Raw genomic sequence first — 27,836 nt, 5'->3', positions numbered from 1 at the left:
GAAAGAGGCAATGTTCCGTTGTAATACTGCCTTTTATTTATGTTTCAACGATTCGTAGTTGTCCTGATGCGATAAGCGAATAGATTCTTGCAAAATTGGCATGTCGTCTTCTCTCAAAGCCCAGTCTTGTTTCTCTGTGGTGGCAAATAATATGAATATTGTGGTTGAGATGACTAATATGATAACTGTTATTCCAAAAACGATGTACCACTGTGCCAGAGTTTGCTGAAATGATATTGATAATGTTATTGGAAAACAATTAATCGCAAAAAGCACAAATTAAGATAGTGTTGAAAATTAATATACATTGAAACGGAAAAAAAGCAAGAACTGGGAAGAACATAAATTAAAGTTAGCTTATTTTGAGGAAAAGTAAAATATCTATGACAGTCAAGATTTTACAAAAGCTTTACATATACATAGATGCCAACTTGCTCAGGTCAGCGGATAAATATTTTCGTGTGGTAGTCTTTCAATATGTGATTCTTGTTTTAGTAAATTTGATTTATAGGACTTTTACTCACGACTACTTCTAAATAATTCAAAGGCTGATATAAAACACCACTTTGTGTCAGCTGAGACGTGTTGAGCATTTTAAAAAAGTTGGCAGAATTTACCGAAAATATGCACATTTTAGTTTCTAGTTTTCTGCCGTTTTTTAAAACATTTTGTCCAATCCGGAGCTGTAGGCATCTCTGCATATATATGTCACGGGCAATGTAAATAATTGGGCATTGTTTATAATTCCCCGTCAATTTAAAAAGTGCCCAAAAGGATATGACAAAATGATAAATTATGTTGCAATTATTACATTGCCCGGTTATTATGTATAATGCTAAAAGTCAAGTGGGCAATTTGTGTCACACACAGCCACAGGGTGTCTTGGGATATTCATCCACTTTTAGATGCACCTGGATAATTTTTTTTAAAATTTTTTCCCGCACACGCGCTGTATAAAGCAACTACTTCAATTACTCTTATCTGGCGCAGTTTTTATTATTTTTTTTTAAATTTTAAAGCAATAATTTCGGTATCAGTTTAAAATTGATTCAAACGCTTTGTTTAATTTTTTAAAATATTTAAGCTATAGCAAACGTGGCACTAGACCTAGTATATATTTCGGACATTTACCAAAGGTCTAGTCATACTAGGTCTGGTTAAGTGCCATTGCCCGGTATATCCTACACTGATGTTTTTTTAAGGTCAAGTGCCACTGCCCGGTATACATTTGCCCGGTATACCCTACACTGATGTTATTTTAAGGTAAGCTCTAAAACTNATTAAATTGATTTACTATATTGTTACCAACTCAGTAAGCTACCTTCTGCGGAGATTTAGAATATATTTCTCCAAGTGGTAGCAAATATAATGTATTAATATTTAAATAAATTACAATTAAAAAAATATGCATAATCCGACATATAAATAAATTGAATAGATATACAAAAGGGGAACTAGATAAGGTGGTCATAAGTTTAAATTCTGACAAAAGTTTTCGAAAAACACTTTTTGTTTTAAATTTTCTGTTTTAGTTCACTACCGCTGGAAAAAATATTTAATGAAAAGCCTTAAATGTTGGAGGGTATGTCCTAATCATAAAACGTCAAAAAATGAAACTAATCCGCATTTGCGTTACATGGAGAGGAAGACCCCTAAAACCTCCTATGTTTAGCCTAGCAGCAGTGTTCTAACCCATGTTCCGTCTACCACTGAGGATATTTTACATGAGCATTTTATTTTATTTTATAACCATCGTTGAACAGCCGACCCAATTTTTGGATTTACGTCTACTAATGTTCAACTACGTAGCCTTGTAATCTTGAACTCAATCCAGACGACAAGGGAACTCCTGGATCAAGTATTGGGAGAAATTTGCCTTCGTGGAGGACTTTTTGATGGAACTGACCCCCATTTGCGTTACATGAAGAGGAAGACTACGAAAACTTCCCACGGTTAGCCTGACAGCAAGGGGAGTCTAACCCATGATCCGTCTACCACTGAGGATATTTCACGTCAGCACTGTGGTCGGTGCAAGCCGGATGCGGAATTCGTATCGCCCAGCCATCTCCGGGCCTGAGTCACTACGGCTCCAATAAAGGAATTGATTTATTATAGGATATTGGAGGACTTTGTGACCCCATCAGATTTAAAGTGCACTAGTCGTCATTTAATACATAGGGATTCTTCCACTGGCGGAATTCAAACTCCTGCTCTCGCGAACACAGGCACAACTTCAAATTTAAACCGATTTCCGCTTTGATACATTTAAAATTTGTGTCACTCGTAAACTCTAGATATGCTAAGATATCATTTTTTGAACAGTCGGCGTCCTTGATCTATATTTCCTTTAATTCTACTTACCAGTCGAAACAGTTTACAAAATAAGTAGCCCTTTAATGACGCTGTTGTAATTCATATTTAAATTCTCAATTTTTTAGTTAATTTAATTTTAGCATTTTCTAGTTCATTAAGATTACAATTTGATATTTGAATTCTTCCTCTTATTATTTAAATCCTATTCATTAATACAACGTGACGCTAACTGACTTTTTTAATAGTTAATTGATTATAATAAGAGAATATATTATTATAAACTTCTAAAATTAAGATTAAGTATCAGAGAATTTTCAATAATTTCAGAATTTTCTTAAAATTCGCAGATCTTAATTATATTTGCAACATGCAAATGAAATCTTACTTTGTTTTCCGTTAAAGCTCCAACTACAATGGGTGTTATGAAGCCTGTAACACTGGATATCCCATTAGTCAGTCCCATCAAAGTACCTATAAAATTTAAACAAAAGAAGAAACAAATGATTATAAGTAGCAATTCCTAATGTGAAGAATTTCTTTTAATTGTTGTAACTATATTAAAATCATCACCATCTTATTTGAAGTAGTTAAAACAAATATAGTTACTGAAATGTGAAAAAAAGGAATTCATAAATAAAATATTTTGTTCTGTGTATTATTTTACTGTAATCAAACGAGATTAAAAACAAGTCGATAAAACTAGAAGAAGTAAGAGTAACAGTAAGTGTTAAGTGTTGCTGTAAGTATTAAAAGTATATATATTTTAAGTTAGATACATTTACACATATTACAATTACACTATTGAAACTATTAGTTCTATCTACGTCGCTTGTTGTTTTTTGACTCAGCGGGAAAAAAAAAGGAATTAATATCTCACTTGTCTAGAGAGAAATGCCGGATGAGCAAATTTGATATAAGTGCTACACTGTATTAAACTTTACTTAGTATTAACTCTATCAACCTTCTTTCAATTTATTTAATTCAGCGTAAAAATAATCTTTCACTTAATAACACAGTTTGACGAGTATATAAATATATGTCAAACAATTTAATTTTTATATAGTATATTCACTAAATAGCTTATAACTAATCCTGAAGTCTCAGTTTTGGCTTCATACGATAGAACTTAAATAATTTCCCTATACCTCACTTGTATAGGTATTCTCTTTGTAGTAAAATATAACGTTCCCATCTGACATTCACTCCCTCACTAAACAAATTAAAGATGGCGGCTAACGCTTACGTTGGAGGCAAACTTCGTAAATATATTAGTCGTTAACGGAACACTTTCTTTTAAAACATATTTTCCAAACTTTTTCCTATTTCCTTAGGAATTGGTTACTACTAAGCAAAATATTAAATTAAATGCTAAGGAATAGACTTATTTAGGTCCAATTATGTTTTCACTTCTAATTTTAAGAAATAAATATGAAAAATAAGCTTATTTTTACCTTTCTAGAGACTTTATTACAGAGTTCTGACGAATTTTTTTCAAAAAATATTTAGAAATTGATTGATGGTAAAGTACTGTACATAACGCATAACGGGCAAGACGCATAACGAACTAGAGCTGCATAACGGGCTATTAGCGATGGTTTGGGAGTCATCTCTGAGGATAATCCAGAGAAAATATACATACATCACATCCCGTTTTACAAAGAGGACTCATTCACACACCGTCCATCCTTCCGTTTCGTAATTTTTACCTGAAACACAGCACGATCAATCTCTGATTCAGTATCCTAGTTATTTGTCATGGGAGCGTAGTGGACTTAGTGACCCTAACAGATGTAGTATGCACTTGTTGCCATTTTATATACGGGGAGGGGTTTATCTCTCAGACATGTTCCCAATGCTCCTGTGAACCAGTCAGGCTATCCCAGCCGTATTGTTGACGGAAAATGGTATCAAATTAAGATACTTTATGTTTTTGCAATTACTATAATACCTTATTTTGTCAAAAACATAATGCACATATTTGTTGCAACTTCTTTCAATGCTTTAAGTTTTAAAGTGATAAGAAAATAACGTGAAATAGCATTTTGAAAATATTCGACCACCAATGAAAATTTTTAAGGACGAGAGTTCTCTTGGCTTATGGGTCAAAGAACTGCATTTCATATGCATAGTTACTTAACAAAAGATTGATTTATAATATGGACTTTATCTATCACCCACAGAAGAAAGGATTGAGATGATACGAACATTGTTAAACTTAAACATCTTTACCATACTGAACGGTTTATTAACCACGAAACCAATTGAGTGCTCATTTAATGAATCTTACCTGCGTATTCAGGAGACATGTCCAGGTGTGTAAGCATGTATCCACAACTGCAGAAACTTCCAAATATGACTGCCAGCATCAAGAAAGCAACGCACAGAGTGACGTTGCAGCCAGCTAAGCCAACTCCCACAAATAAAAGAGCAGGAACAAATCCGGCTGGAAAAAATAATCACTGTTAACGCATTCAAAGCAACTCTAACTACAGGGTGTCTCACAGCTTGGAGCATAGGTAGGGTATTTCCTAAGGATTGTCTATTGCCGGAAATCTCTTCGAAATCTTAATGAGTAAATTAGATTATAACAGCTACTTTCAGTCCTATTTAAATGCAGTTTTTCATAAGAAGTATTAGAAAGCATAAAATTAACATAAATATAAGATATTTAAATCAATAAATATATCTTTTCAAAGCGCAGAAATATACAGTCTATAAATGGCAGTGTTCCTAGAGGCATATGAGAACAGTTCCGGCCATGGCTTACTAGCATTTCACAATCCTTAAGATGTGTGCCCCTTCCCATTAATAGTATGTACGCGAAGTTTCTGCACGCTTTATATATCGCATAACTTTCTACAAATGGCATACGTTCAGTTATTGGATATGATTTCTAGCGCTTTTGACATAAAAAGTGTCTTAAAGGTGTTGCGTCAAAGCTTTGGGGAAAATATTCTATATCATAAAGATTGGGGGAATGCAAAGTAATCTGACCCGGTGATGGCGGCTCACCCTAATGGTTTTCTCAAATCGTTTCTTTTTCTTCTTCTTCTAGTGGCCTGCGCTGCTAACATCTCCTCTCCCTTACCGAGTGGTCGGTATACTGAGTTCAAAACAAACCTTGTGACCATCCCTCCAACTTTAATCATACAGTAAAACATTTTTTTGACAAAAACGTGATCTTGTTAATAATATTCACCAGAGGCAAGAGTGCGGTGGAGGGCATGGAATATGCCAAAGAGTGTTCCTCCATTTTTTGATCAATATTCATTTAATAATAAGTTTTTATATGTAGTAATTTTTTTTCCTTCTGTAATTTTAAAATACAAACTTTATTCAAACTACGAAAAAATATTTTGATTTGTACATTTTAATGTGAAAAGGGTTTTTTAATGTCTTGAAAATCGGTCTAAATTTTGATTAGACCGATGCTATTTTTTTCACGAATATTGGTTAAAAGGTTGAAGAAAAAAATATTTGATGCCTCTTTGTCACCTTAAGTCGGTTAAAAAGTGAAAATTCTCGGTGCAATACTTGCTGTTCTGCTGCAGACACGAAATACCAAATTTTAATTAAATANTTTTTTAGACAATTTGTTACAATAAGGTACAATTTATAACAATAATAATATTCTTTCCACTTACCCAGCCCAGCACAAAATTTTCGTGTGAAGTTAAGGGTCGCATATCCTTTTCTGACCACTAAATCACACACAAAACCGAGGACAAGGACAAAACCGGTCTCTAGAAAATATGGCATCGATGACAAGTAGCCATTCTGTGAAGTAAAAACATTTGAATGGTGAGTTATAGATTTTCATATAACTCACTGTATACACTATCTTAATTCTATAATACGCATTTTTACTACCATAATAATTTTCGCATTTAAGCATATTTTAAAATTTAATTAATCAATGTAATTAAAATTAATAAAAAGGTGACAGAGTCGTTATGACCCATTCGCAGTTGAGAGAACTTCGGTTCCCTCCCAGCATACTAAGGTGAAACGTAATTGAGCGCGTACATCAGAATCATTTTAGTCCTGTCCTCAGAAGAAAGAGGAATATTTTCTTCCTAGCATATCTCCTTGTTATTTTAATGGAAGAAAATGGATGCGAGTACCTTAAAGTCAAAAATCATAAAGATATTCCAGGCCATGACTTTAGATGCTCATACAGAATCTGACAGATCCAGTGATTTTTTTTCAGAGCTTTCAATTGCTCGAAATAAAATATTGCTCCATATTTCTTTATTCAAATGCAAAAAATTCACAAATTGAAAAAAATTTGAAAGAAAAATTTTGCACATTACTAATGTTTTGCATTATTAAATGCTTAAAATAAGTTTTTTTATCAATTTGTTTAATAGTTGTGTTATAATGATCAATTTGTTTAATAGTTGTGTTATAATGATGAATTATTTTGTGATTTGAGAGGAAGTTATTCAGTGATTTAAGAGGAAATATCGAAGTGTAATATTATGGCAAAAATATCGACAAAATAGTCGCGTTATGATAACCAATAACTTAGTTATGATAGATGCAACTTAGTTATTCAATATTGAAATGCGAAATTTTGGCAAAAAATGTCAGCAAAATAGTTGTGATAATTACACAGTGATGAGAAATGAAACTTACTTTTTCAGTATCAAAGTGCCATATTGGGATCAGAAAATATCGACAGAATAGTTGTGTTATAATAAACAATTACTCAGTGATTAGATATGAAAATAACTTTTTTATTATCGAAATGTGGCAGAAAATATCTGCAGAATAATTGGGTTATAGTAACCCATTGTTCAGTGATGTGAGATTAAACTTACTTTTTCAATATCGAAGTGTGACATTGTGGCAAAATAGTTGCGTCATGGTAACTCATTATTCAGTGATGAGAGAGGAAATTTGCTTTTTCAATGTCGTAATCTAATATTGTGGCAAAAAATGTCGTCGAAATATTTGTGTTACAGCAGAATACTCGATGAAGAGAGGTGAGACTTACCTTTTCAATATCAAAGTGCAATATTGTGGCAAAAAATGTCGGCAAGTCATTGAGAAGAGTATAGAAACTCCAATCCATCCCAATCTGGTTGATCGTAAGAGCCCAGAATGGAATTGAAGTCAGGACTTTACTCCATGGGAATGGAGGTAACTGCAGAACAATAAAAACGATTAATCCATTTTGCCGCAAAACAATTATTCCTTTTTAATGCCGCGAAGAATATCAATATTTTACTTTTAAATAAGATAATTCACAAAATTGATTTTCATAAGAAGAGTGAAAAATAAATTTTTTTTTCTATGAAAGTACAATTTAGAATAATATTTCTACAGCTTGACAAATTTTTAGAGCGTCAAATAATTTTCTGGTACGATTTGTTGGTTATGGTGGTTACTTACTTATCCTCTTCGTGCCAATCTGGCCAACGCCTCCTACAACTGAAAGCTTCCACACGGGTTTTTTATAGGTAGTCCGATCAGACCACTATGAAGGTAAACCGTTTTACGAAAAAGCTCTTTAATACAAAATCTAGCAAACATAAGAAAGTGGTAGCAAATATATGTCAAAAAATTTGTTTAATTTACGAATACGATAGATTTGTCTTATTTACTTGTATACCACTACAGATTCAGTTCTCAAATATGTATGATAGATTTCTCTCAAGTGCTTTTAAAATAAAATTTGGGCTCATGCGCACAACCGGTTCACTTTTTAAATAGTCTGCGCGAACTATTTATGAAAAACCGTGTGGAAGCTATCTTAGGAGGTGATGATCTGGCACATAAGAACTCGAGTCTTTTTCTCCACACACTCCTGTTTCTCGCCAGGCAACGCGTTTCTTCCCATCCAGTTAATCCTGCTCTTCTAGGATCTTCCTTGATGCTTCTTTGCCATGTAAGTCTCGGTTTCCCTCTTTTTCACGTTCCATCAGGAGCCCATGAGCTTGCAACATTTGCAGGATTATTTCTATCTGTTCTTAGTATATGGCAGATCCCACTCCACCTTAGTTTAAAAATTTCTTCATTAACAGATGGGACATTAGCTTTCGCTAAAAGGTGTTTATTTGGTATACTATTGGGCTAGAAGATTTTTAGTATTATTTTCAAGCATCTATTGTGAAAATTTTAAGTTTTTTTCTTTTTCTGATTACCGGGGACTCCAGCATTCGGCACCATACCGAAGGATGGAACGCACGGTAGCGTTATGGACACTCATTTTTGTTTTTTATTTTATATTTGAGGCTTGCCAAATGCCGCGAAGAATATCAATATCTTACTTTAAAATAAGTTAATTCAATAAATTGATTCTCTTAAAACAAATAAAAGAAAATTTTCCTCCTGAAACCACAATTTAGAATAATATTTCCATAGTTTGGCAACTTTTTAGAGCATTCTGGAAAAAGAAATTTCTTTGTTAAACATTATAGACACATGATAAAGTTCAAAAGAATATCATTAAAAGAGTAAAATAATATTTTCTTCTTTTAACAAATTTTCTTTTCAATTTACACAAATTTCCATTTTAATTAGTACAAATTATTTTCATGTACGATTTGTTGGTTATGGTGGTTAAGTTGTACTAAATTAAAGCCCACGAATTGAACAAAGAATTAACTATTTAAACATACATTTATTATTCCATCCTGGAAAATGACATTATCCGAGGATTGAGATACGATTCTGATTCGAATTCTGTGTTTTTCGACTGGGCTCTTAGATTTATCTTAACCGGCAGCATGTGAATCTTTAATCATAATTAACATTAACGTAATAAGACTTTATTGAAGAGTATTACTAAAAGTATTGAATACAGTACAGCAAACTGAGAATATTATGTTTCAAATTGCAAACAAATTAGACAACGAAAACCAAAGCATAATGGCTACGCGTATTTGATACCAATCTTGAACATATTATGTTAAATTTGAGATAATTTGATTAAATACATGGTTAACATAATTGATTTTATAAATCTTATGGAGTACCTTTACGTTTTGTGAAATTTTTTGATTTGATGCGATGTATTCTGACTCCTTACTTGTAATGCACGGATGTGTATGAGGAGTATCGGTGACTAAGGCCGACCACAGAATGAACCAAAGACAAGCAGCCAGACCTGAAAGAAGAATGTATTATTTTCAAATTTCGAACAGCAATTTATGAATTTCAAGTAAGTATTTCTCAATTCTGCAATATTATATGCTTTTATTTTTTAAAAGTATCATCGTGTAGAATGTTTTCGATTTTTTTAACCATCTTTCTTTAGACTATGAGTCCTGTAGCATTAGGGTTTGAAATTTCATAACGACAAGTATTCAAAGCATTGATTGCCAGACAAATGGCCCTGCGTCAGTCTTTATTTATTCTGTATAATAAATAATAGAAATGAGAGATGTATATAGAAAAAAATACAAACTCGCAAGTTTGAAAAACCTTTAAAATGCTTGGAAAAATCAGCAGCCTGAAGGTAAATTTAGCGTATAAATTATGCAGGGCGAAAAAAAAATTATTGATTATTTGAATTATCAAATGAAAGAAAAACGGAAGTAGACAGAAATATGCTGCTGTTGTGCTTTGCTTAGGAAACAAGTTACTTTTTCTCGGCAAGTTTCAAAATTTGTTACAAATTTCACCAACAGATGGCCCTTTAAACTTAGAAAACTAAATGATTTGTTGCGCAATATAAATTACTTCGCTTTTTTTTGTATGACACAAAACATTTGCGAATAAAATTATGGGAGGAAAGTATTGTAAAGAAAAATGAAAAAAAAAGTATTTAGGTGAATAAGAAATGAAATTTTTTTATTTTTTGCGTTATTTTTAACAAAACTAAAATATAATTCGGTAGAGAAAGAATTTCGTTACCAGTTACGTAAAATGATGATGGCCAGCCCCCGAGGAAGTCAGATTTGCATAAAACACCCGCAGTAGCCATTCCTGCAACGCTGCCCAGATTGATGCCACAGTAAATGGCGGATGACAGGAAGCTCTTTTCTGTGTCCGGCAACCAACGTCCAAGCATGGAATGAATGGAGGGGAACACCACTCCCTGAATATATTCAAAAATTATTAACAAATTAGATTTTTAATATAGTATTTGTAATAGAATTGCCATTCATTTAACCCCTTGGGGACGGATGATTCAGAAAAGCATTCGTACAAAATCAGAATCAGGATGTAATTAAATAAAAAACGGTAACTAAATGTAGTCGCTGCTAATTTGACAGACTTTCTTTGCTTTTACTTTAATTATTGTTTGTTTAATCATACATATAATCAACGTTAATTCAAAGTATAACTAAATAGTTTTATTTTGAACAAAGTAATGGTGAATTAAATAAATCAAACAATTATAACTCCGCCCACAAATAAACTGCTAAAGAAATACTTTGATTACCAGTTTTATCTTTTTACCCTGGTTGATACGGTTTTATGCTGGCACGTATTTGTGACAGTCGGCGAGAAAGGGTTAAAAGGTGTTCTTTGAAAATTATTTAAAAAAAATGGAGAAAACAAGAGTCACAGTTTGAATTACCTGACCCATTAATGATCGTCCATCCTTATTCTGATCTTTCCAACAGGTACCAGGGGCCTTATCCGGTCACAGAAATTTATTTTTATACATTCGCTGTTACTCATACAGGTTTGTGTGTTCATTTTAAGGCTCAACCAAAAAGTTCTTGCCAAATTGTAGAACAGATTAAGTAAGAGAATTAAATTCCAAATATATATCTAAGATTACGATCAGACTCAGATCCGCTACCTCCACGCTAAGGCGCCTCTAGCGGAGAGGCGACATCGCTTGGACAGGGAGTCCCACTCTCTAATTGTTTGATTGGTCACCTGGGGCTACTTGTGGGGAATGCTTTATCTTGATTAAAGGGCCGTTGTCTTGACTTGATACTAATTCCTGAGTTCCTTGGGCCGCTTGCGGCTCTCTTCCTCTCACTTAAATTTGTTTCCTTTGTCTGGTATGATGTATAAGAGAATGCAAATGTGATGAAAGACAATCCCCCATCAAGAAGTTTTAAGATCAAAGTATAAGACATATCTATGTACAGTTGAGATGATGAAGCGATGGAACTGTGAAATAAAAGCAAAATTGAAGTAAGTTGATTATATACATGTTTACAGAATTATTCACAGGGGCATCACATTTTGAAGGCTTGCGAAGGAAGCGTCATCAAAGTGAAATGAAGCAATTGACCTTATTGAGATATCTTCTCTCAGATTCCCAAATGTAAAAAAAGAATTAAAATTGGCATCATCACATTTTGACAAAAAAAGATCGTGCAATAAGTGGGCCAGAATGGCTTCATCAAGCTGAGCACCGTAAGGAAAAGGTTAGCTTCACAATGTGTTCGTCAAGTGGATCTATCTTGAGATCTCTAGGCAGGTCTCTATTTCTGATGAACCATTGAGCCAAGCTTATTATTTGTTTGGGCAGGTGCTGAGTTTGTCAACTAAAGATGGCGAAATTTTAACCCAAGCATGAGTTAATTTCGGTCTTATTTTGGGCAGGTACAATAATCTTTTTAGTTTAATCTCCATGTTGGAATGGTAGAGGATAGCTTGTTATTTTTTACTTGTCGCATGCATTATGACGTTTTGTACATGGTCTTTTCACATAAATTTTTTAATTCATGTAAGTCCAAGATATTTGGCCATGATGACGATGGGGATGGTCTCATCGAAGAATACAAGATGATTTTGAATAAGCAGCTGTTGGATTTCAGATACAAATATAAATACAAATATAATATGTATTTGTTCCATTGATGTATTATGGTAGACAGAACTATGATGTTTCCACAATCTAAATATTGTTAAATAATCACTTGTGTTATATTCTGTGGCTGGTTAAGAAAAAAACTATTATCCCTACATAGAGAGACTGTTTGCATCCAAGTAAGCGCCAAATGAATGCCAAGATCGCAGTATATCAGTTCTTGAAGGAACGACGTTGCACAGCCTTCTTTTTGCTTGCCTTTTTAAATCGTGTGAAATGAAAATGAATAAAAAGAAACTTATTGAATAAGAATGATTTTTTTGTTTCTTTTCCTTTAAATTAGAAAATTGCATTTTATTTAAATAATAGAAACTGATAAAAGAATAATAAATATTGTTTCTTGCAGACGATTTTCTAAATAAATTAAATAAAATTAAAAATTCTTTAACTCCTATTTGATGTGTTAAGGGCGTGTCAACATAAGACGCGCCATTTCTTACTGGTCCAATCAAATCCAATGCTCTTAGGCCGGGGTAGCCTGGTTGGTAAGGCACTGGGCCCATGTCGAAGTGATCGTGGGTTCGATCCCCCCGACCGAAGACTCCCCGTGTAGCAAATGGTGACAGATACACGTTAAATCTGTCTGGTCACGAAGTCCTCCGTGTTTACATAACAAATCTATACCTCTGGTGGTACTGGTAAAGGAGATCCCTTGTCTTCTGGATTGGGATCAACCTTACAAGGATACGGAGTTGAACATTGGGAGTCGTAAATCCAGAATTGGATCTGCAGTTCAACGACGGTATATATATATAATAAAATAATGTAATAAAAAGTAATAAAATAAAATCCAATGCTCTTGCAACTTCATGAAGTTGTTTCTTTTTCAAGAACGAATGTTCTCCTTATTTATCGAAATATGCCGTCAAGTCTTGGATTCCAGTTAAACTACAAAAATATAACTTTTTTTTTAATAATTCTGTGACATATAGTAAGAGATAGAAAGAATAAAACTTATGTCTGATGTGTTTAATTTTTAAAAGCTGTTATAGTGTTTTGAAAGCATATTTGCATAATTTGAAAACTAAATGAAAGGGAATTATATGCTGTCGCGGATTATTAACTAAATCTTATATTGCAATGGCCATTTTTTAATTTGTGACTGAGTATTACACCTTTTTCAGTTCTAATAAGAAAGACGATCGAATAGTCTTTTGAAAAAAAAAACCCTCAAATAATATAAACTTGAAGTAATCTTGCATTTAAAATTTTATCAGGGTTGTCTCGACCGGGAAAAAATAAATAAATGGTGATTTTTAGTGACAGTGTCATTTATCCAGAGCTCCTTAAAATATGTATGAAAAGATTCTCGACTTATGGTTCATCATTAGTACAGCTGATGTTACCATATTACTGTTGGCCTTATGAACCCAATACTATTAGATCCCGATTTAATTTCATTTAAATAATCTCAGGCCACCAAATCTAAAATTTAACAACGATCATTAAATTGATATGATATCTCATCGTCATTTTAAACCAAAAGATGATATTGTATCATTATTTTAAATAAATGAATAAAATATAAGTTTTAAACAAGTATTTCTTTAAACTTTATTATTTTATAACCGTCGTTGAACAGCCGATCTAATGTTCGAGTTCACGACTACTAATATTCAACTCCACAGCCTTGTAATTTTCAAGCCAATCCAGACGACAAGGGAACTCCTGGATAAAGTATTGTAAGAAATTTGCCTTCGTGAAGGAATTTTTGAGGGAGAACTAACCCATATTTGCTTTATACCAGGGATGGGGAAACTACGTCCCGCGGGCCAACTGTGGCCCACTGGAAGATTTTATCCGGCCCGCGGATAGAATTTTTATTTGCCGATCAGCGGCAAATATAAACAATATACATCCATTTTATTGTCGACTATGTTTAAAATTATTTCTGTTTTTCCTTTTTTAACAAAGTACTGATGACATTTTTACTTTCTCTATTTTTGTTCTACAAAACATAAATTGATGGAAATAGTTAGCACAGACAGCTTCAATTGGTAAAATNAGACGAAAAAGCATAGATTTTCTTACAAAATGACTGATAACTAAAAAACTAATCCAAATTTTTGAAAAAGAAAAAAAATACTTCTTCATTATGTCAAAACACAATTATGTGTCGAGTTTCGAGCCTGGGCGAGGCTTCTGGGGCGATATATTGTGATTACAGACACACACACACACACACACACACAGCCGCTTTTATTATTATGTATATAGATGTATATAGATGTATAGATAACCGTCGTTGAACAGCCGATCTAATGTTCGAGTTTACGACTACTAATATTCAACTCCACAGCCTTGTAATTTTCAAGCCAATCCAGACGACAAGGGAACTCCTGGATAAAGTATTGTAAGAAATTTGCCTTCGTGAAGGAATTTTTGACTAACCCATATTTGCTTTATACGGTGAGGAAAACTACTGAAACCTCCCATAGTTAGCTTTAATGGCAAAGGGAGTTTAACCCATAATCAGTCTACCACTGAGGATATTTTACGTCTGCCGGCGCGAGCCGGATTTTGAATTCAAATCCCAGCCATCGCTGGGATCGATTCCGGGTCACCTCGTTGGGAGGTGAACGCTCTACCCCCAGAGCCTTGACTCTTAGTTTAATTTTTATTCTGCTTCAGAATTTACTTGAATGATCCCTCACCAATTTGGCTATTATGATTTTCTGATATGGCCTTAGTTCCGTGGATGTAGGATTGTCAGGGCCGTTTACGGTAATAGCTCGGTATTTAAGTATATATATATAAGCAATACATTTTAAATTCATAAGTAATAAGAGAAAATTTAAAACTTTGGTTACCTGTGCCACTCCCTGCAGGGCTCTGATAGCGATAAGTGCAATTACATCAAAACGAGCGACTACTGGGGTCAAGAGGGACAACAGGGCTGATGCTATAGTTCCTAAGCCGAAAACCCATTTAGCACTGTAAATCTCTGACAGTCTTCCAGCTGGAACTTGCATGACACTGTAACCGTAATAGAAAGCACCTAACACATGTCCTTGTATTTGAGGCGTCCAAGCAAATTCTCCTTCCTGCAACAATTATTTTTTTCCATACATTTCAAAGAACAAAAAATGAATAATATTATAATATATTATATACAATAATTTGATTATATACCTACTCCATGCATAAGCGAATGTGAAATAAAATAATTTAACGGAAAATGGAAGGACATTATACTTAGGAAACAGAAAAAAATATTTATCAACATTAGCTGCGCATTTCATCAACAGATGGTGCTGATGACTAGAAAATCTATAGGACACTATTTTTTACCGCATGTCGGACTTTTCCAACTGAAATATTTGCATGGGCGATTCTCAGTTCCATGCAACGCTGTTGGTGCAAATTGTGATTATTTTGAAAAGATTGTAACTTTTCTCAGTCTTATCTTGAACAGGACTTAATGTTCATGTATTCGTTGAATGGAATAAATGGGCATTTTATAGAATGAGGTTGGCTTTCTGGCCAGTATGAAACATGATAGTTGTTATTATATGCTGTTCATTGTATATAGTGCTTTTCATAATTAATTCTATAGGATTCCTAACAAAGTGAGAAAAAAATAACATTTCGGTTGATTTTATGTATTCAGCACAATGACAATGAATCCAGAATACTTCATATATTGATGATTAACGTATATGTTCAGAGATGATGACTACGCCGCTATATGCAAAATATTTTTTTTCAAAAGTGGTAGACATGTAAAAATAAAAATTTACGTTATTTCAGTTAATTCGGCTATTGTTTTAGAAAGCTCATCACAACATAATTTGATCCAAGGGGAGTTTTGGATCAATTATTCTAATTGTATCCTTAGTGGTGGGCAAAATATTTTTAAAATAAATTATACTAAACTATGAATCGTACATCAAAGCATACATTTTGCTACCACTTGCATACCTGCCAACTTTTATGCATTTGGAGTAAAATTTTATTTTCATATTTAAAGTGGTAGTAAATACAATTTTTTTCTTTTTTAAACTTAATTGTTGAATGATTTTGATCACCACTATTCTTGAAAAAATTAAGCAAATATATTAATATGTGTTACTATCATAGCTGTTAGCTTAAGCTTACATATTTTACAACGTATTTTTTTTCTTAAAATGGAAATTTTAATTCCATTTTATTACCGCTGGGAAAAATCATAATGGAAGGGATTAAAAGTTGGCAGGTATGCACTTGGAACATTTTGCCCACAGAGTGGATCGAGTTGGTTTTCCGTTTATCTTTAACTTATTTGAATAATGTAATTTCTAAAATCAATTTAAATGAAATGTTTATCGTTAAAATTTACTGCCATTTGAAATATTGGAGAAAAATTCCAAAAAAGGAAGGAAAAAAAACGGAAAAGCTGTAATACATTTTTTTTCTCAATTAAAGATATATAAAGACCGCGGGAGAAAATTGGTTTATCTCTATAAACACTGATTAGGAGAAAAAAAGTAATGTGACGTGCAGGAAGAGTTTTTTCACAATACTACCGTCCATTTTCACTGTGTAATAACTCTCGAGGAGAACCGATTTTACACGTTTTTAATTTAGTAATTTAGTAAAATACAACGGATAGTATAGGATTTAGTAAAATTCAAAATTTAGTAATTAGTAAAATACAACGGATCGCGATATACTAGTCATTTCTTTGAAAAATAAACATAAACTTTTCTTCTTCTTTGGTGTTTAGATTTCATCTTTAATCGGTACTCGAAATACAAAAAATCTCTCCTGCAACTGGTAAAAAACACATAAATTTTAGTAATATTGCAATAAAACTATACAAACATTTTAAATTTTTGATTTACAAATTTTTGTGGATGCAAAAAGTACTAAAAATTTAAAAAGTATGAAAATGTACGTCTATATACCCTTGGCTGAATCTTTAAGAAACTGCTGTTACTAAAAAACTCAGGATGTTCACTGCATTCATGTGACGTAACGTTCTCGTGAGTGCTATAAACAGCAGAGTTGTTCACCATGGCAACTATGGCGACATTGATGTTTACTCTCAGGGATAAGTTGACAAAACAACCTAAGAATGCGACTAAGGAGAACACATAACGCATTCCTGGCATACCTGGAACAGGAAAAGCAAATTACAGTTACAAGAGATCATCACAGCCTGTACTCAAGATGTGGCTGTCAGCCACCATCGGCATCTATTAAATACATACCCAGTCTACGTGTTAAAATTTCATATCTTAATGTTTTTATAACCTTTGTTGAACAGCCGACTCAATTTAGAGTTCACGGCTACTAATGTTCAACTCCATAGCCTTGTCATTTTGAACCGAATCCAGAAGACAAGAGAACTCCTGGATCAAGTATTTTGAGAAATTTGCCTTCGTGGTAGACTTTTTGATGCAACTAGGCCGCATTTGCGTTACATGGAGAGGAAAACCTTCCACAGTTAGCCTGACGGCAAGGGGACTCTAACCCATGATCCGTCTACCCCTGAGGATATTTTACGTCAGCACTGATATTTATAAAATACCAACAATACTGAAAGCTTTAGTTTTAATATTTTTACCACTCCATAATATATTTTTAAAAATTCAATAGTTGTCCGCCGTACATTCCGTGACAGTTGCAGCAATACCAACTGTTCTGTTTTCAGCAAGAAAATATTGTTAAATCTTGCGGATTCATAACGGTTATACTTAAAAATGGGCACATAGAAGATAATTGCTACAAAAATTCATATAATATGATGCTTTGAATTTTTGATAAACAGTGGTTGAAAAGTTACGGAAGGTACGTACTTTATTCCGCAGTAAAAAATGGCATATATATAGAAAACATTTTGTGAAAAAAGTGGTAGTGGTAGTGCCTATTTGTTTATATCTGTTGTATATTTTTTTCGTGTTACATATTATTTTAGATCTAAATAGGCACTGTTCGTTAACTTCAGATTCAAATATAAAATTTATAATATTATAATATACAATGGTAACAGAAGTATGTAATTTCTGCAAACAAAATTTTAATAATGAGACACTTGTGCCACTACTTTTTCCTTTTTCCATAAAATAAACCGTCCTTTTAAAAGAACGCTAGACCAAAAAGGGGTTAGGTAAGTAATATTTTGAGCTATAATGCTTCTGGGGTTGAGATCAGTGGTCAGAAGTAGCTCACAATAAGTAGTGAAACTACTTTAGTAGCTACTTCTTTTCGTAGTGAAGCTAGATACTTTTAAAAAAAATGTGTAGTGAGTAGTGCTATACAAAAAACAGGAGTTTGGAGCGATTCCTGGCAAATATTTTTAGCGTCAGTTTTGTAAAGAAACAAGGCTCCAACGCAAATAATTTATCGAATTTGATGGGTACAAATCTTTGCAATAGATGCACTGAAAATAACCCTGTAACTGCAGCTGAACGTTAACTGGAATAACATATCTAGACTCATCTCTAACTAACATTTAAACTAGTCATTACTAAAAAATAGATATTTAATCATACACACAGTCACTCTTTCACATGTGAATGCACTCTCGTTAAAGCAATGCAAGTGTTTGTTAATTTCGAATTTCTTTAAATGGATATTCGCTATCGTAAAAGGCATAAAAAGTTGAAGGTTAAATGAGCAAATTCGAATTTTTTTTTTGGAATAATAAATTGTTTTATGTAAATATAAGTAAATATTTATAACAAAAATTCTTGAAGTTTAATATTAGCCAACTTCTTATTCAAAACCATTTTGAACATATGTGCAAAAATAATTACTTCAGCAAAGTTTTATACCTTAAAGTAGAAGTGGTCTTAACAAATCAAAAGTAGTTTGTGGTCACTACATTTAAAAAAAAGTAGTGGTAGCTAGCTACACTTGTAACAAAGTATTTTTAGTTATAGTAAACTACAAAAATAATGTAGTTTTTCCAACTATTGGCTAAGATAAGGAAAGGCAGTTTATTTTTCATTTTCATAACCATACTTCTAACAACAAACACAAATCTTAGGTATTAGGTAATGCTACTGTTCGTGGGAATTTGACCAACAATAAAAAATGACTTTACTTATTATTTATTCACAGAGCAATTTAAGATTGATATATTTATTCGAACATAAACTTAGCATTGTCTTCGAAATGGAATGCTACTCGATTTCAAAGTTAATTTATAAAGTAACTTTTAAAATTCGAATAACTTACCATACTTTTTAGCGTTCATTTTCATGAATAAAAGTCGATAAACATGGAGAGCATATTTCTTGGGCTAAAAAATAAGAAAATATTCAGAATAAGGTTTCAAAATTCTTTCAAAATTTTTTATTTCTTTCGGAAGGAATTTTTAAGAAACATTAAATTTCATGCCTACCAAATCTTCCTGCTTTTCCAAAAGATTTAAATTTTATACATTAACTCTTTTCATTTTATTAGATTTAATATAATTTAAAATGATTTTATGTACCACTACTTTTAAATAATTAAGAAATAAACTATAATTTGCCTGCAAGAATAGTTAAGAGTCAGCTAAGTTTTAGCGAAACACAATTTCCCTATCACAAGCACAAACTTTTTTGAAAAGTGCGAAAAATATCAGAATTAACAATACGTTTTATGTCAAACATTTATATACCACTATAAAAATTTTGAGGAATCACTAGACGCCCTATAGTATTATGAACAAAATTTGATTAGAATGGTGCAGTTGGTAGCCCTATAGCAATCGGGCAGTTGTAGGATCAGAGGTTAGAGTGGCTTTCCAAAATATTTATTGTGGTGGCAAATTATGTATCGTAAAATATGCTTCTTATTTTTAAATACTTATCATCAACCCTTTCTGATTATCATAAAAATTTGCTTGGGCCTTGAAAATTTTAAAAAGTGGTAAAGAAAATGAAACAAATGTCAATATTTCAACTTATGTGTAACCACCACTAAAAATTGCTTTCTAAAGAAAGTATATATTCATGCAACACCCAATTTATAATGTGATACCATACCTGCCAACTCTTCCGGATTTTCCGGAAGATTTTATTTTCATAATTAAAGTGGTAGTAAATATATACTATTTTTTCGTTTATGAATTTAATATTTAAATGATTTTGATCACCACTATTCTTACAAAAATTAAGCACATATATCAACAATACAACGTATTTGTTTGCTTATAATTGAAGTTTTAATTCCATTTTAATACCACTGGGAAAAATTATAATGGAAAGGATTAAAAGTTGGCAGGTATGTGATATATAAAGATAAGAAACATCGTCTATCATTATCTTAATTTTACTACCACTACTGAAACTTTTCAATAACCGCGGGAAACCTATGTGCAGTTAGACATCTGACACTACGATGCCAATCTTAGTTAAAAATATTTTCTAGTGGTAGCAAAATTTAATTTATTTTTAGTTCAGTATTTATCATTTTAAGTAATTTTTCCACCACGAAGTATCAAAACTATAATGTAACTATGCAAATGTAACTATATTGCAGTTATCTCGAAGTGATACTTTTAAAAAGTAGGCGTAATTATCCTTATTCTACAAGTTTTAATATTTAATTCACTTATAATTTTTTAAAGCTTTCACGGAAAGCGGAGCAGTTAGTATCCCTGCTGAAATAATCTTGGCAGTGATCGGAAAAAAATTAAAATTCCTTTTGCTTTGTTAACACTGGGGAAGGGGGACACGATTTATTTTTAGTTTTCCGTTGCACGAATTGTGCACGAATCTTAGATATTTTCTTGCCATAGATTACAAATTCAGAAATCTATTTCTCTGTACAAGTTTTTATAAAATTTTATTATATATACCTAACTACGATTTTATTAAATTCACTTGACTGAATACTAAGTGTCCTTACTTCTCTGCTACATAGGGAGTGGTACGAAGAAGACAATAATACATTTAATTTATGATGCTATAAAATAAGATCATATGTTTCTTTGTCTCAAGTGATATTTTTAAAGGAGCAGTTAAGTGCATTCTTCATAAGCTTGTACATTCAGACAGAAAATAAATTACACTAGAAAAAAAAATCCGTAGCTTTCGGAACAAAACTAATTTCAGATTTGAAATTTCTAGACTCGACTATTTTTGATTAAGTACTTGTATAAATACAGCAAAAATTTGTTTCCCAGAAGAATTTGTTTACGCGGTATCCGAGACATTTGAACCAATTTGAATTTAAATTGGGCTCTGAGATGCTGCAAGCGGCCCTTATCCGGACAAAAGTTGTATTCATACTAGTAAAGAGCAACTACCTTCGAGTAAACATTAAATATTCCAGTAAAATAAAACCTCTCAATCTAAGATTTGTTTCATAGAAAGCTTTTATAAATGATAACTGAAAATTTCACTACTTCCCCCTGTACGCTTGCCCCTTTTTTGAAAGAAATTAGAGCAATTGCAATTTATGCCAGCTGGTGTAACAATGGGGATGATTTCCGAACTACAGAACGATAATACAAAGCCACAAAGATTATCTTCAGCAACGAACAATTCAGCACATGGAGTGACCAGCTAGATCACTGGACTTGAATCCTATCGAGACGCGTATCTGCTGCCATTCCTCCTCTTCAGATACTTGCCACGCTTGCAACTGCTTTGCAAGAACAATGACTCGCACTTCCAACGAAACTAGCAGACTGCATAATTGAAAGCATTACACGTCACTGTATATGCTGCTAGATGTGGAACGATACAGCGCTGTCTCCATACTGCAAGTATTTCTTTTATTCCAAACTAACACATTTGGTTTATATTCATTTCTTTCATATGCTAATTCCTGTAACATCACAAATGTCTGGTTACTATTTACTTAATTTTTGTACTAATTATACTATCATTAATACATTCATTGAAATGTATGTATAATTTATGTACCATAATTAAAATTTCCATTTAATATTTAATTTGAAAGTCTACTGCAAAACTTAGTCGAAATAATACGTCAATGCAAGCAAACAAATTTTACGAAAAAAAATTCCAGTTGTTTTTAAATACATCCCATTTCTTCATTATTACAAACATCACATTTCTTGTAAACACATAATTTCTGTATAGAACGTAAATGTGTGAATCTCTACCTAAATTACTATTTTAACTTATAAAATATCAACTTTTTCATAATATTTTTCAAATAGGCAATGGTTGTTCACTCAATGCTTTCATTCTTGTAATTTAATTTTGAAAAATCGTAGACTCAAATTATTCAATAATATAATATTAAAATCCAAATTTTTTTAAAACTTAAGTGATTCCAGCTCTAATAAAAATTAAATTTTGTAACAATGAGTGTAACATTTATCTCAAACACAGAGTCACCAAATACATTACAAAACGTTACGTTTTCGTAACAGTAGTCAGATGGGAAAAAAATTCTTTCGCTATTAATCGAAATTTAGTACAGAATCAGCAGCTACTTGTCACTTAATAATGATGATGAATAGATAAACAAAGGAATAACGAAAATAACAAAATCAAACTACTATACCAGAGAAAAAGTGTAATATTTACCTAGAGCACGAAATCGTCGAACTAAGGAACGTTCTGACACTTACGTAAACAAAAACGAAAAACAAGACAAATATAAGGAAAAAAAAGCATAGGATTGTTTATGATTACTGAGATTACATAAGATTAATCTACGTTAAAAATAAATTCTTATCGGGAAAACCATCAAGTCCAGATTTCCGCAGAGTTCAACTCAAAATGAAGAACATAATGAGGGTTAAAAATTGAGATAACCATCTCAAATGTTACACAGTTGTAGATAGTGTCGTAATAACAATGAGAATGTTAATTAGAAATTCTTATCATATATCGATTTCACGCTTATCAATTTTTTTTTGTTGGTTACATCTTATTAAATATCAGATACAGTGAAAACTCACGGGAGCGACCACTCTCTATTATCCACTCCCCGTTGAAGGAGGTTGGTGGTTCCTTCATCGACTTCGAAATGTTATCGAAGGTTTATTTATTTTCACGAGCAAATTTAATTTTATTCAGTGAAGAATTAATTGTAATTCTTGGTTTAATAAATTCAATTTAGTAGATGTTTATCCATCACTATTTCTAAACAATTCTAATATAATTCTCCATATTTTTCAGGTAAGCGCAGCCCAAGTGCCCAATTTTTTTATAAATAAAGAAGAAAAGAAAGAAGAAGACCGATATATTATGCAAAACCCTTTAAAAAACTATCAAAATTTGTCTATTATTTGCAAATTTAGTTTGCAGTTAATTACAGTTTGGCCAGACGGGCAAAGCCATGCATAATTAGCGAGGCATTCAAGGTGTTAATTGAAAAATAACATATTTTAGGTCACTTTTGTTATGAAATTTTCGAATGTTTATGCTGTTAAAAAATTTCTAGCTCATTTTTATTATGGGAAATAAATTTTAGCTACTTTCCTTATATCGTTCTGGCGAAGAATCGAGAGATGAACAAGTATAATTCTCATATACTGGGATTGTTTGAGAAAAAAGTTAAGTTCTTGGATTTGATTGGAGAAATATATATTTTTCATCCTTTGGATTGAACAATTATTTATTTATTTTACTTTAAATTTTGCTTTACGCGTAGTACGTTTCTTTAAATTTTAAAGTAGCCTTTATACTCAATTTCTTACTTTACATTTACACATTGTACTTTATACTCTAATTTTCAATTTTTACTTCACATTATTTATTACTTTTTTTACTTTTATTTACATACTTTAGATTTCAGCAATACTTTACTTTATGTTCTACGCTTTACATATTTATTTTTTACTTTAACGTTTTACTTCGTAACTTACTTTACATTTTACTTCATGTTTTACTTTGCTGGATATTTTTATGCTCTACTTTATATTTCACACTTAACTTTATACTTTACGATTTTCTTTAAGCTTTACTTTATTTTGCTTTTTACTTGACATTTATTTACCTTATAATTTATGCATTACTGTATTTATAACTGATCAGGGCCTTACAATAAATAAAAATCTTAACTTAAATGATCATAGTAAGAAAATAATAGTTAAAACCATTAGAATATACACTAATTAAAAATGTCTACTAGCTCCCTTCTTCAAAATGTCACTTAAAAACAACGATACATATATGTCACATATAACAAACCTATAATTACTTATGCATCCCCTGCCTGGTGCAATTACAGCAATGTAAATGCTGACAAACTTAATGTTTTCCAAAATAAATTACTAAGAAAAATGTTTGGAGACCCATATTTTATTCAAAACAAATATAGACATAGAGATTTTAAATTAAAGACCTTAATTGAAACTTCAATGACACTTAATGCACAAATTGTATAAGAAATTCTCAGCCGCAAACTACAACACTATTTTTAAAGCAGATATGCTATTTGAAGATTCCAAAATTAGATTCCTAGTTCACTAGCGATACTTCTTTATCAGATAAATTAAATAAATTCTTTACTATTTTTAATCTTTTATTGATACTTACAATTTAATTTATAAATTTAAATTATAAGACTGATAGCGTTTGGCGCTGTAGTGATTCCTCTAACTGTTCATAACTCTGATTTCTTATGGGTGCTGCGATTCAGCCAATGGCGTTGCAATTGCAGCAAATATTTCAAAATTATTTTTACTTTGTCTATATCATGATTATTTTTCCTTTTATTTTCCTTTCTATTTTCAAAACACATGATGAAAATTACTTCACACATCAGGATAAAAAGGTGAGAGGCTCATTCGGGACCTTAAGGACTTGAGCAATAATATGATTAGGCAGTTTTTTCGTGATGACATTTAGAAAAAATAGATGTAATTATTCTACTTCTAGAAGTTCTACTATTTAATTCGCTACCAACCTATTACAACTTTTGCAGTAGGTAGAGCAGTTGGCATCTCTGTTTATGTTGTGATACGATGCGGATTCACAGTCCGAAACAAGCTGTTTTCACTTCCAAACTATTCATCACTGTTTAATTTTTTATTACCGTCGTTTAACAGCCTACCCGATTTTGGGTTTACGACTACTAAAGTTCAGCTGCGTAGCCTTGTAAGTTTGAACCCAATCCAGAAAACAGGAGAGTTACTGGATCAGAAAGAAGATTGAGTTATAGAAGATACTGGTGAGAAATTGGCCTTCCTGGAGGATTATTTTGATGAAACTAATCTGTATTTGCGTTACATTGAGAGGAAAAACCACGAAACCTTCCCATGGTTAGCCTGACGTCACAGGGACACTGTTTGATTTATCATTGGTAAAAAAAGCAGTCCTATATATATGTTATAACCTTAAAAAAACTTGGTAGTAAGTTTTATTTTTAATTTACCTTCTGCCCTGCGTTCTATGTGTCAACGATATTACTTGATTTTATAATCTCACCTAGTTGAAGTTTTCCGAAATTAATGTCCGCTCTCTACAGTGGTTAAGTCCAGAAAAGTCTACTTACAAAATATTTTAATTTAATATAACTTTGAAGACTTTGAGCAACTGAAGTAAAGGAGTAAATATCTACATAACGTGCTTTTAAGTGTACTTTTAATATCTATGTTTTACCTAAAAAACACATGTATATGTTACTGTGAATGACCGAAATTCGTGATTGTTGACAATCACATAGTCGGTAAATGTCCGAAATATATACCAGGTCTAGTTCCGCTGCCTGGCATACATTTGCCCGGTATGCCCTACATCAGTGTTATTTAAGATCAAGTACCATTGCCTAGCATGCATTTCACCGGCACTTCAAACAGTGATGTTTCTCCTAATCTATCCTCAGCAGATATTAAAATATTGAATAAATACAATAATATCAACGAATAATGTAATAATATCAACGAATATAAATTAACATCAGATCGGATATAACAAATGTTTCGGACATCCACAAAAGTGATTATGTGATTGTTGACATTCGCCGGTGAAAGTTGACATTCTCGTGATTTCGGTCAGTCACTTTAAGATAAACACGCCTAAATACAGCCTCCCATAAAATGTATTTGAGTACATCTGCGCGACGCTCGAACTACGCCGGTCATTTAAAATTTTGTGCGAATACCAATAACTCTGAAAAATGAAATAGAATAATTTACAGAACGTTTTCGCATGTAAAAACTGCACGAATCTTTCATTTAAATAAAATAACACATTGGAAGTTCATCTTACTTTACTGCACATCATTTTGTTTTAATCATCACTTTAACTAGTAAAAAAACGGTCAGTTGACAATCTTATTCAGTCAAGTTTAACTCTTTCGCCGTAAAGGTTCGAGATGATAAAATTGTTACTCTTGTTTAAACAGCGATTGAAATAAACAGCTGCGATAAAGTAAAGAAAGAAACCGCTGACTTTGTTCCTAACATATCTGAGAGTTATTAAAAATATGATGCAGCAACAAATTAAATTTTCGTGATGAACACGTTAGTATCTAACAGAGCTCTTCTTTTCGGAAAAAGATAAAATATTTGTATTTAAAAGTGACTCATTTCTCGTTTCTAAAAGTAAAGTAACAATGACAACAGCTACATATTTATTGCATATACAGGGCTGTAAACTTTCTAGGCGTTTTGGGATAATTTCTACTAGTGGTAGCTAAGTTTATGATTTAATGTGTTATTCTTTGTCTTGTAAATTTCTTCGGAATTTTCTTTTCGAATTTACGATCCAAAAAAATATTGCTGAGAATTAGTATATGTTCTATCCTAAATTCGAATATCCAAAATATTTTTGTCAGCAGACAGATTTTTGCTTGACCAATTGGTGGTTAAATTTGTGTTGTTCCGTCCACTAATCTCTTGTTCCCTGCAAAACACCCAAGTTTTGTCTTAAAAAATACACTGTGATAATATATTTATTAATTCTATTGCTTTAAGGTGTTTAAGATAAATTACTGCATAAAATAATTGTTGAAATTAGGTAAAAAATATTTTGAAAATTACCTACCAGTCTTGGGGATCAGAGCGTAAAAATCACATTTATCACAAAACTATTATAACTGTTTTGACAAGCAACGATAACACTAATGAAAGCGAAATTACAGAAAACATAAAACTTTACTTACTTTATTTGCAAAAATTGGGCACCTGGGGCAGCTCAGAGGCCCTTTCGCAAGTGATACGAGTCTATGTGCTAATTTAGCTGGTGTGGAAGTACTTTGGAGGTGTGAGTCTATCCTTTCGACACTCGATTATCCCCGAATTTCACGCATCTGGGAGGTGCATCGCATATTCGTTGAGCGTGGCAGTATTCCCGGCAATTAAAACACTGCAGCGGTCCCCGACCGCCACGAAAACGTTCTACTCTGACCGGAATCCGCTGAATGTCTGTGATTGTGAATATTTGCCGGTGATTCTTCGTTTCTCTAAGGATTGTGAGGAAAAGTGGGAGGAGCCTATAGGCCCCGTACACTCTTCATTAAACTGGATTACACTGAGGGTTTCAGTGTCCAATTTCCCTAATTCAAGGGAAATGTCCTCTGTTTCGAAGTCAGCGGGTAGTTCACGGATTAAAACTTTTGTAAACTTGATATGCAGCACTTCCTCTGGTGTTGTGGGAGGATTTGGAGCTTTGTTGGATTTCTCTTTGGATTCTGATGTTGCTAAGATAGTGGCGGTCTCTAGCTGTGAAGAAGAGCAGCTTTTTGTAGTCGTGGATGTGTTGATTATCTTCAGTGTTTTGACATCAGCTAGCTTTGACTTTTTTTTCCTTTTCTTTGCAAGAGGTTTTGTGTTGTTTTTATTGATATTTTCCGAGTCTGAGGTTGAAATTTCTATACTTTGTTCCAGATGCTG

At 32.4% G+C, this 27,836-nt stretch overlaps 1 protein-coding gene across 3 annotated transcripts; it reads right to left on the bottom strand.

Annotated features, from left to right (window-relative positions):
* Positions 1-13: 13 nt before the first annotated feature.
* On the bottom strand, positions 14-27,369 carry LOC107440517 (sialin). 3 transcript variants are annotated; one of them, XM_071181926.1, is made up of 11 exons: positions 27,107-27,369; positions 19,265-19,328; positions 16,987-17,195; positions 14,911-15,144; positions 10,177-10,360; positions 9,297-9,427; positions 7,313-7,462; positions 5,958-6,090; positions 4,601-4,756; positions 2,699-2,784; positions 14-225 (listed from the first exon to the last, which is right to left on the bottom strand). In XM_071181926.1, the coding sequence occupies exons 2-11, from the start codon at positions 19,287-19,289 to the stop codon at positions 34-36; spliced, it is 1,500 nt and encodes a 499-aa protein (XP_071038027.1). In that variant the 5' UTR covers positions 19,290-19,328; positions 27,107-27,369; the 3' UTR covers positions 14-33. The 3 variants fall into 3 exon arrangements, with proteins under 3 accessions (XP_071038027.1, XP_042904071.1, XP_042904072.1); XM_043048137.2 differs by lacking the exon at positions 27,107-27,369 and adding an exon at positions 26,212-26,338; XM_043048138.2 differs by lacking the exon at positions 27,107-27,369 and adding an exon at positions 22,579-22,779.
* Between the last annotated feature and the right edge of the window lie 467 nt (positions 27,370-27,836).

This window comes from Parasteatoda tepidariorum, chromosome 6, assembly GCF_043381705.1.
Source record: "Parasteatoda tepidariorum isolate YZ-2023 chromosome 6, CAS_Ptep_4.0, whole genome shotgun sequence".
Classification (NCBI taxonomy): Eukaryota; Metazoa; Arthropoda; class Arachnida; order Araneae; family Theridiidae; genus Parasteatoda; species Parasteatoda tepidariorum.
Note: the sequence above shows the minus strand (reverse complement) of the source record. Positions and strands in the feature narration are given on the sequence as shown.